Source organism: Pagrus major, chromosome 17, assembly GCF_040436345.1.
Source record: "Pagrus major chromosome 17, Pma_NU_1.0".
Taxonomy (NCBI): domain Eukaryota; kingdom Metazoa; phylum Chordata; class Actinopteri; order Spariformes; family Sparidae; genus Pagrus; species Pagrus major.
Genome location: NC_133231.1, coordinates 9782493 through 9794006, shown reverse-complemented (window position 1 = coordinate 9794006; position 11514 = coordinate 9782493). Strand labels below are relative to the sequence as shown.

General features: G+C 40.9%; 1 protein-coding gene across 3 annotated transcripts in view; it reads right to left on the bottom strand.

Moving 5' to 3' along the window:
- Positions 1-563: 563 nt before the first annotated feature.
- Positions 564-11514, bottom strand: part of ulk4 (unc-51 like kinase 4) — a 77731-nt gene continuing 66780 nt past the window's right edge. For all 3 annotated transcript variants that reach the window (XM_073485983.1, XM_073485985.1, XM_073485984.1), the window contains 3 exons: positions 10758-10952; positions 5472-5560; positions 564-988 (listed from right to left, as the gene is read on the bottom strand). In XM_073485983.1, the coding sequence (XP_073342084.1) occupies positions 928-988; positions 5472-5560; positions 10758-10952 (345 nt within the window). In that variant the 3' untranslated portion in view covers positions 564-927. The remainder of the gene's footprint in view (positions 989-5471; positions 5561-10757; positions 10953-11514) is intronic.

The following is an 11514-nucleotide window of genomic DNA, read 5'->3' as shown; positions in this document are numbered from 1 at the left end:
CAAAATACTTGGCACACCCGCTTTCATGCAGACAACCCCTGTAATGGTTTATTAGACTATTCTATATGACGATGTCCAATTTATACAGATAAACCCATTGGGAATCTAATGGTAGATATCAGATGTACCTGGGATCAAGAAAATAGAGTAGTAGTAGTAGAGAATAACCTCAGTCTTAACCTAAACTCATGGCACTGGTCGCTGCTGCAGCATGTTATCCAGTTAAATGGCATCATAATTCCTGATAACAAGATCCATTCCAGTGTGTGGTGGCATTAAAGTAAAGTGAAAAGATGGCAGTAGCTGAGCAGCGTGTTGCTCAGAGCTGAAATCACCATCAGGCAAAGTCCAAATTTGTGATTATGTCACATTACAGACACATATGACACATGATGGCAGACAAGTGAACTAACAAGTTAACATCCCTCCATTAATGCTGACTGGAAGTGTCTATACAAACCCAGAGGCCAGCGCTGTGATGCCTCTGACAGTCTAAATTAACTCCCATGCAGTAATCCGCTGCATTCTGGACACTGGATGGATGCTTTGATTGAACTGTCAAATTATTTTAGTGACACAGCAATATTTATTAATGTCATTGATCCAATTTGCACATTTGAGAGAATCATGTGGAGGGCTACACTAACCAAGTGCTCTGATACCAGATTCACTCGTCTCAAAGCTTTTAGGAGCTACAAAACTATAAATTAAAACAGTCCCCAACATACATACATATTAAATTATTGTATTTACATACAGTCCAGTTGCCTTATTTTCTAAAATATACATTTTATTTAAAAACTGACAACAGTCCTCTAAAATTATTATTCAGAAAATGTTACCTGAAGACAGAGAGACTACCAATCATAAGTGTCTTCAAGTTCTGAAATGGTTCTGGTTTGCTTCAGGTTTGAAGATGAAATGCTTTCAGGATCCAGAGATCTCCTTGAGGATTTCAGCAGCCAGTGGAACCACATCAACATGACACCTGGGAGAGAGAAAAGAAAAGTTATACACCACATCAACCTTATGTTTTTAGCTGGAGACCGGAAACATTGTCCTTAAAAAATGTGCAAATGATTGGTGTCCTTGCCTCACGGTTGAGTCATACAACATACACCACATCGTCCACGCTTCGATGCCAACTGAGAATCTATGTCTCACGTCATACCAATTTCTCTTCCCTTGTTCCCTGTCTGCCTCTATACTGTCCCGTTTAATAAAAGGAACAATGTCATGCAATTTGTAAAGGATTCATGCATTGTTTACATTAACTTTTATAACTCATCTCAGTCTTTCTACAGCTCTGATGGGGCTCCACATTTTCTCACCTTCTTCTGAATTCTGAATATGGAATTAATGTCTGTTATCCTGGCCAAACTACCCACATGTACACCAGGAAATGGTTCAGTGTTGGCCAGACTGAAATAGATGTGATCATCAAGTGAGCACCAAAGCCATCTCTCTGGCTTGTAACTGAACTATTCTGAACATTGGCAGTGCGATCTGAAATCTAGATCATCCTCAACATCAGGCCTTTGACATATTCTGTGCACTCCTGAACCAGTAGACGTGCAGCTGTCTGATTTTAGTTTCATCATCATTATTTGTTGGAGACTGTGCGTGACATGCTGTCTGACCTACATAATGCAGACACAAACCGAACAAAAACCCACAGCTCAAAGGTCTCAGTGACCCTGTGTGCATGTAAACTGCACTGGTGACTCCAATTTGGCTGTTTATTTGTTGAACCAGAGTCTATTGATACTTTGAGTGCTACTCATCATGTGTAACTGTTGTGATGTCTCAGTTCTATATTATAGACCCGTGGATGCAGAGTTGATCCACTTTATTAACAAATGAGGAGGTTAAAAGTAAAAGTCGAGATGTAGCTATTGTCATTAAATCCTGAAGAGGGGCGCTGAGGGGTGAAAACTGCCAATTGTTTATTGTAAGGGGATGCTTGCTGTTGAAAATGGCTGCTGAGAGTCTATTTCTGTACTGTTGTTTCTTTTGTCTGTGGCCTTGTTGAGTTGGCTCATATTCATCTCAGTTCTCTAAAATGCTCAGATTTTTTTGATTTCTGATTTAAGCTGTTGCCATGGAACAGTTATTACAGTTAATACTTGATAGTTGTAACTGAGATCAAATGCAAACATACATTTACAGTATAATACTGTGGCTTGGTGAACACGTCCAATGTGCTCAGATCCTCCAGGCTGTCTGTAATCTACCTCTCCTCTCTATCCCTCTCTTATCTCTCTCCCTCCCTCCCTCCCTCACCCTCCTCCCCACCTCTCTTCCTCCCAGGTGTCTTTGAGGGCAGCCTGACAGCCAGGCCGGCAGAAGCCCATCCCCTTACTTGATTAAAACCTACATAATTAACCTAATTAACACAGCTCCCCGAGGCCTATGAAATCCTTGAAAGTTTGTGAATTTGGATGGCATAAATTGGATGCATAAAAGTTTTAGACCAACTTTCACAGTGCCAAATTGACACTCAGCAGCTGCACGGTGGAGAGCGGAAAATGAAATAATTGGTTTCAGATTACAGTGAATGGCTATTACAGAATCACCATTAGCCTCACACTCGGCTTACACCAACATTGTTCTGTCGTTCGCACTTTTCCATGTATAGTGGGGATGTTTATTTTTTTAGGTTTACACGACTTGTGAACAATAAACTCAATCAGCATTTTTGCTGGTATGTAACTTTTTTGTAGTATATTTTGTATAATTAAGTATAATTTAGTATCACATGTACGTTGTCAATTTAATCTTTTTTTTTTTTACAAAGTAGTCTGAACTAATTTCTTCAGTAGCTTTAGTTAACCAAACTAGATTCATCCCTAAGGCAGCTGTGCTGTAGTTCCACTTCTACCAGTGTGAAGTAGCTTCCCCAACACTGCCTGTAGCAGAGGTTCACACCCTACCCCCCCGAGCTGAGCTTAAGTAGCCCTTCATAATGTTCCAGATGTGTTCTTTTAATTGGATTTCTTCACACCAGACGCAGTGATCCTAGAATTGTCTTTTTATTTCCTATAGGTTTTCATTTGTACTCAATGCATCCCCGGTAACTGCTCAAGTACTCACTTGGGTGCCTGAGTGCTGTGCTGTTGTTAAGCAGCGACATACTACTTCACAGTGCAGTTTTTAGGCATAAATGTTGGCATTTTGGTAAAATTCAGAGAGAAGAATGACTGCAGAGGAGCTTTCTGAGCAGGTATTATTGGGCTCTACTGCTGATGGCTTCATGTTTGACTGAATGCAGCAATAAACTAAGGATCAGGTTTTGGGCCTCAAGGCTTTTCTTCAGGATGGAGGACTATGAGTGACGCTCCTCCCCTCCTCCCCTTCTTCGACACTCGGTCAGGCTAGAGGGTTTGAAAAGGCATTCCTCAGGTTGCCATGGTACAGGCTGAATGACATCATTTGGGTTAGGATCTCAGCCCAGACCTCCCCTCTCCTCCCCACTCTTCTTCCGTCTCCTCTCTCTGCTCCAACTCCTCTCATCCTCTCAATTAAACCCCCCCTCCTCCGATCCCTTCCTCTCCTCTTCTCTCTCCTCATAACTCCTTTCATCTCCTGCCCTTTCTCCTAAAACCTCTGCTCCCCTCCTCCTACCGCTAAACCAGTGGGAGTGTGCCAGTCTCAGCCACTTCAAAGGCTAGAGCTGATCTCTGCTTTCATCTGCCAGAGAGGGAGAGGAGAGAGAGGAGATGAGGGGAGAGGAGAGGAGAAGTGGGAGAGAGAAAGAGGTGAAAAAGAAAGAAACTGAGGGAAAAGGAAAGAAAATGGAGGAGGAGAAATGGTTATAGAAAAGGGGTGACCGAAGAGAAAAGAGGGGGAGTGGGAGGGGAGAGTAGGAGAGGCCTCTATAGCAGGACAACAATACACCTTTATTATCGATCTGACAGGGTGTGTGTGTGATTGAGAGACAGAGGGTTTGTATATAGAAGGGGGTGAAAGCGTCTATTTGAGTGTATTCATTTTCTATGTGTGTGTGTGAGTGTGTATCTGTGTTTGTGTGTGACAGGTCGCTGGTCTCATACATCAAGAGATCAAAGGAAGCATGGGTGCCACGGCGACAAAACCCTTGGCTCAAAGAGGGAACACACATTCGGCCCACATACTCATAAAAGGCAGCCAGATGCAAAGATACAGGTGCACACATGAACACACACACATACACACACTGCATTTCACAGTGATTTTTCTTTGCTAAATAGGTAGTCAAAACAATTAGTCTCCTGTTTCTAGCACACTTTTAAGTATATCACACCAAACCTAATCATTTGGTCTGATTCAATGTTGTAATGAGAGTGATATTTACTGGATGAGTGTCTGATATGTTACAGTCTTTATTGCAGCCACCTGCTTCCCAGTAGATCTCACAGCTTGTCAATAACACGGAGAAAATGAACAATGGTGTTCTCGATAGGTGCTGAGTGGACAACACAGTTTCTTAAACAATGAGGGAGTAAAATCCCTTTCAGCTTTAAGATTGATTCTGTTTTTCCAAAAGTCGGGATGTTGTGTAAATAAAACAGAATGTTGTAATGCTAATCCAAAGACTGGGAAAGTGTTAGGAAATAAACACGTGTTTGGAACATGCCACAGGTAAACAGGTTCACAGGTAACAGGTGATAGTATCGTGATCGGGTAAAAGGGGCATCTACAAAAAGGCTCAGCAAGGATGGGGTGAAGTGAAACACAATTGTCCAAATAATTTTACAACATGGGCTCAGGAACACCGTGTAAACTTATCTCAGCCTTACCTTACCTTGCAATAAGTCATTAAACAGAGAATCACAGCTGGAGCAGTGTTTCCTGTACATTTCTAGTGATTGAGGTTGAGTTGATCTTGATTCAGAGTTTCTATCATCTTAACATCTCCACACAAACCTCACTGACTCCCAAAGTCATAAATCCTAGAAATAAGAAGCTGTTACTTTGTAGGGTGTGTAAGGGTGGAGCAGGTCACATTTCCTGCCATTCATATGAAATCTCAAGAGACTCCCAAACAAAGATGAAGTTTTGTTTTTAATATATGTATATATTTTATCTCTGAGCCCTTTGTGAGGCATTAAGCTGACACTTGTCCTTTCAGAAGCTCGAATCCTTTCAATTAACAACTAGAAAAAGATCAGTTTGACATGTGTAATGCAAAGACATGTTCAAACATGCATAAAAATAATAAGATGAAGGAAAGGGCTGAAGGAGACATAACAAAATCCACAAAGATTTGTTACTGCTATCCTTTGAGGTATGGTTTTGACACTGACATACACTACTGACAGAAATGAGCGCCTTATATGAACAGCCATATATCTTTGTGACAGTTATTAGGAAGAATATTATTATTTTGTCAATGCAACATGTTATATCAAAATGGAACAATAGTAGGAATATTCCCTTTAGAGCTGATATTTTATATAGCACACAAACATTTAAACAGCAGAAACTCGCACCTGTTGGATGTCGTTATATCCTCCAGTAGACTCTTTAACCCCGCTCCTTCAGGACATTCTAACCAATCAGATCGCTCTGTAGTTTGCACCTGGAGACAGAATGAGCGAGGAGGAACAAAGTGAGTGAGACAGAATAAAGATACGGTCACATTAGTCTTTGGTTAAATGGCAGGGGTCCACACTTGACAAAAGGGTGTGATGATGTGGGTCTGACACAGGTAATAAATACTGAGCAGTGTATGAGAGCACTGCTGTGATTTGTAATCTGGCAGTGTAACATTGTAAAAACAGGAAGATGACACACTGAATAATGACCTCCATTTCCAAACACAATGCATCACTGTTTCTGCTGGCCAACTGTGCAGACTCACATGTTCAAAGTGGGGGGAAAAAAGTGAACTTTGACCTGTGAGGAAACCAAAAAAAGGAAACACTGTTTTTGGTTTAGAATAGGTTGTTTATGCAGTTTTGCCAACTACCATGTGGTCCTGGCTAACTCCAAGAGCCTAAAAGTCAATATTTATTACAACTAGCTCAAATGCTACACCTCAGTGCAGCATGACTTTGTATGATGTCATGTTCCAAAGCCCTATAGTCAGGACAGACACATGATGATATATCATTGTTTTTAAACAAAGAAATACCAGTCATGATGCTAAAAACATGCAAGATGATTTTTGTTTTATGTTTTTTTCTGTTCTCTTTTTCAGGCTACTGGACTAATGAATCAGAGGACGAAGACAAGCAGCTATAACTATTGTTTGATCAATGATAAGAAACCTATGATGATTCACTTGTACATTAAAAATATAATTTTCACGTTCTTTGTTATCTTTTCACAGTGCCACTCTAAATCATCCCACGTACCACTACATTATCAGAACCACTGATGTGTGTTATCATCACAGAATCATTTTGCAAGTTAGCCACGACCAACTGCTGAGTGACATCACACTCATTTGTCAATGCCGTTTCAAAGTAAGTTGATCAAAGAGCTCATTTGCCAGAAATTGCCTTGAATGCACACACACACATACACACTCATTGGTGCTTTTTCACATAAATCCGTCATTTTGATTCTCTGTGATTCTCACCCTCCTTACGAGTCCTGCATGTATTCTCTGATTCTGCTGCTGAACTTGTTCACCTCTCTGGATTTAAGTATCCCTCTCTCTCCCTTCACTGAATTTCCTCACTACATCATTTGTTTCTTCTCTTTGTCATCTCTCTGTTTTTATTCCTGTCCTGACACGTCTCCCCACACGCACCCAGGAACACCTGGTTCTCAGACCTCTGTGTGTGAGTGTGTGTGTGTGAGGGTTTTCACTTCAAAAGGGGGTATTTACAGAGTTTAAACTGATAGCCAAGTTAAGTTCTGAGTTAAGACCCGATTTATTATCACAGTGATAGTTTGATGTGGAAATAAACAATAAAAACTTGTTTTTTTTCAGTGTGTCTTCAGGGTGTGTGTGTCAGTGAACATTCGTGTGTGTATGTGCGTGTGTGCATGCATGTGTGACGGAGTGGATTTGTGTCTGTGTGTTTGGTGAACGTGTTCTCTCTGATCTCCGGTGACATCATCACCTCTGTCTCTGCGGCGACACAGCATGGTTGTTGCTAGGCAACGGGGTTAGGAAGAGACAAAGACACTCCCCTCACTCGCTTACTTTTCTCTCTCACACACACACACACACACACACACACACACACACACACACACACACACACACACACACACACACACACACACACACTTCGCCTTCCCCATCAGGATGAAGGGACATTTATGTGTGCCTGCCAACCAACCACTAAACACACACAGCTACTTATCATCCCTTCTCCAACCCTGCTCTCCACCATATCCTTACCCTCTCTGCCCCCTTCGTCCTCCTCTCTCCTCATCTCTGCCTGACCAACACACTGACTTTATAAATCTGAACAGTGTCAAATGAGACGCAAATAGACATACAGATTCAGACATGCAGTGCTGTCATAACAGATATTAACTTCAAACAAGTGAAAATACCTGACAGCAGAACTGAGTACATTTCGCAGGATAACATAGATCATGCATGAATTAGACATTACATATATGTATTTGTGTGTTTAAACCCTTTGTGCAGATGTCTCTGGTCACAAACACCTTCTAGCACTGATTCTTGGTCCCACATAGGGAAAATGTCTTGATGAAATTGTAAACTTGTTGACACTGAATGTGTTTTTACAGTACAATTCATGTATTTTCATTCGTGTCTGACCCTTATGGTCACTCCTTCAGATACACTTAGCCAGCTCACCACAGTCTCATTGAGCACTGCAGCTGAGCGATTGATGGGGGGATGAAGGATAAATAAATATCCTTGTTGGCGGCTCAAACATGTAAAAGGTCACAATAATTGGAAATAATATGCTTTGACATTTTGGAGACTCGCGCTGAGATATTTCAGCCTCTGGAGATGTGAGAGGAGGAAGCTTCTAGACACAACACTGGGATTAACATGCAGTATAAGGAGAAACACAGGACAGCGCTGACAAAAAATATCTAAACATCCTGCCTTAGATCACAGATCCATGTGCACAATTTACATACAAATAATACATATTAATGATCATTATTTCTGCTGGACAAGTTAACATTACAGTATTATGGGGTTTTGTGTATGAGAAAGAAAGAATTGAGAAAATTGTGCATATGTATTAAGGGACAAATCACTGAGCACAATACATTTTATGTTGCCAGAGGCAACTAAGAAAAACGTTGTACACGGACAAATCAAACTGCTGTAGAAGAAATACTAAATGCTTATTTCTCTGACAACTTCTTCCGAATCCCTTTGCATTTAATTAGCATTCCCCATTTGAGTCTTCCTAAGTTGCATGTGTTGAAAAAAAATAGACAAGTTGAAAATTTCACTAATTCGGACTTGATTCATTCTCCCTCTCTCCTCCTCTGCAGTTTCCAAGCTATTAGCGGGATCTTTGATTGAGATTAACAGAGCCCTGAAATCAATGAAAGATAATTAAAAAGCCTTTGTTGAAGGGCAGGCACTCGTCTGGGTGTGTAGGTGTGTGTTTGAGGGAGAATGTGTGAGTCATTGTGTTTCTGTGAAGAAGTGTGTGTTGTGGATAATAAATGTCTGTTGCATTCTTTCAAAGGTGCACACTGTTCACTGCCAAGTGATTGGCTCCCTGATAATGAGATTTAAGAAAACTCAACGTAGCAAATAGTTAGAAGATGGTGATTTCTGTTTTCCTTTAAAACTTTTAAAACAGTTGCTTAAAACTTGAGCTACTGGACTCCAATAGAAAAAGTACAAGGTGGGGGAAGAGTATTACAACAGTTCTCTGATGGGACTTCAACATGTAAATCTTCTAAATCAAATCATGTGCATTGATGTAAATGACTAAATGTTCAGACTGGTACATGGGTATTCTGTTGAGCAAATAAATTAGTTCTGCTTTTAGCACTGAGCTGCTTAGTGACTCATCCACTAGGTACGAGGAAATGGCTGAAACACACACAGTTTTGTCTGTGTTGCTCAGGGTGGTACGCAGGATAGAGAATACACACCTCCATGTTACTGTAGCTCTAAGCACAGGGGGTAATGAGGGAGTTTGCACAAGAGGACAAATTTGCTACAACAGACAGAAAAAGGATAGAGGGAAGTCTGTGAGTGAGTGTGTGTGACAGAGTTTGTGTGTGGGTGGTTCAGGTGGCTGGAACTAATTAGTGAGAGGACGAATCAAAAATACACACACGCACACTGTTGCACACTCGCAAAATCTCTCTCTCTCTCTCTCTCACACACACACACACACACACACACACACACACACACACACACACACACACACACACACACACACACACACACACACACACACACACACATTACAAATGTAAAGCAGCTCTCAGGCACAGCCTTCAGTCAGATCATATGATCTTGGGGTGACAGCTGACCTTGTGTCCCACGTACAGAACTATTTCATGACCCTGCGGCTGAGCCAAAACATTAGGAATGCATTTTACATAATTCATAGATGTCTCCAGAAAAATCAGCCAATTTTTCAAACTGCTCCTGTTGACTTTTTAAGATGTATTTTCACTTGACTGCCCTGAACAACCCTGCCTCTCTTTTACAGACCTGACCAAATTAATATTGGACAATTCTGCAAAGCCCTGGATTAAAATCAATGGCTCCAACTTGTTCCTTCAGTTATTTTACCACCACAACTTAAGTATGGTTACGTTTATCTCCTCAACATGCTGCCATCATTGTTTCACAGCCTGAGAAAGGATGCAAACCCTGGTCTTTTGTGTCAGTGAAATGCTCTACTTCAACTTTCCCCCATACTACATAAACAGCATACAGCTTCCTGATTTAGCACTGTGTGGGCACTAGGCGTAAATCTTGTATCGCAGAATCATCCAATATAAATTTATTTCCAGGGAAAGCTAGGCTGCAGAATGTATACCAAATATTTGACTGTTTCACAGCTGGTTTTGTCGACTGTGGCAGCAGTTTAGTTGACTTTTTTATTGGATAAGTAGGGCTGCCAGTTAAAATTCCAAGAGAAATAACAGCACAAATCATTTTAATTTCTATCTGAATTAGTGAATTATCGCACTGTTGTTTTATTGTTGTGTTTTTCTGTTGGGGCAAGAAACTGCCACCTTGTTAACACCTGCCTCATACTGGTGAATGTTAGCTGCTGCAGCTGCTTCAGTTTACTCCATGTCACCACATTTAGCAAATATTATTTAGTACAACTGGAGAGAAGAAGCTTCACTAAATCTCCACCTACTTTACTGCAGTGTGCTCTCTTACGAGTCAGCCGTCTTTGGCCTGTACTACAAATCATTTTGACTATCAGACAAAATTGGACAGACACTCGAACAGAGAGTGACAGGCAGATACAAACCAACACTTTTTCTCCCGCTCCGGTTTGCTCCCTCTGTCAGTCTAGTTGTGGTGAAACTACACTCTATTTTCAGAGCAGCAGCACAGCAGGGCTGTCTATTTGAGTGTGTGTGTGTGTGTGTCTCCACTGAGTCTGTTTCCATTATTCCAATATTTTCATTTTGCAGTGGCGGCTGTTAATATTTCAACCCCCAAAATGCAAACAAACACAAGACCAAGATTCTTGAATAATACAGAGGTATTCAGAGTGCTTCAGTGCTGAGATATGACCCATAAAGTCACCTGAAAAGGGACACACATAGACCAAAAGTTAATATCTGATAAAAATGACAGACAAGCAAAGTTGTCTATGCACTATACTCACCAGTCGTTTGATGATCCTAAATGTTGTGCGTTGGATTCGGGGGGTCTCTGTGTGCATGTGTGTGCGGAGCACATGTGAAAAGCTTTGCAAACAGGAAGGTGACAGACAGTCATAACCCTCTCCTCCATACAGCTGGACCAGTAGAGACAAACAGTGAATAGACTCCTCCCAAACCTCCTGGTTTTCAGCTGATAGCTACAAGGAGAGAAAATGAGCTAATAAATGGAACGATCAAATAAATCCATGCACCATGTTTCTGTTTACATTACTGTGGGTACAATGGGTCATGGGCTGAAATTAAGGATGATATTTTCCAACCTGCTACAGTAAATGCATGTTTTTTCCCCACCGTACTGCAGAGAACATCAAGTCTCTCCTGTAATAGAATTAACATATTATTATGCCTACTCTTATTGTGGGGGCCTACTGCAGATGCAGACATACACTATTTTTCAAAATGTGCACATTCACTGAGCAAAATAAGAAAACTACTTAGTTAATGGTTCGTGTGGCATGCACATAATTAAAGCCTCTTATCTGCCTGTCATATCAGCACAAATGTTCATTCTTGGCTGATGCCGATATTTCATTTTAAAGCCTTTATTGGGCAATATCCATAATGTACCAATATTATCATGCATCCCTAGCATAAATTAAAGACTGACTGAATTCTCCTTCTCCTTCTAGGTGTACAGTACACATAGGTTAGTATATCTACAGTGGGTGATTAAAAAAACACCCAGAAAATCCTTGGAAT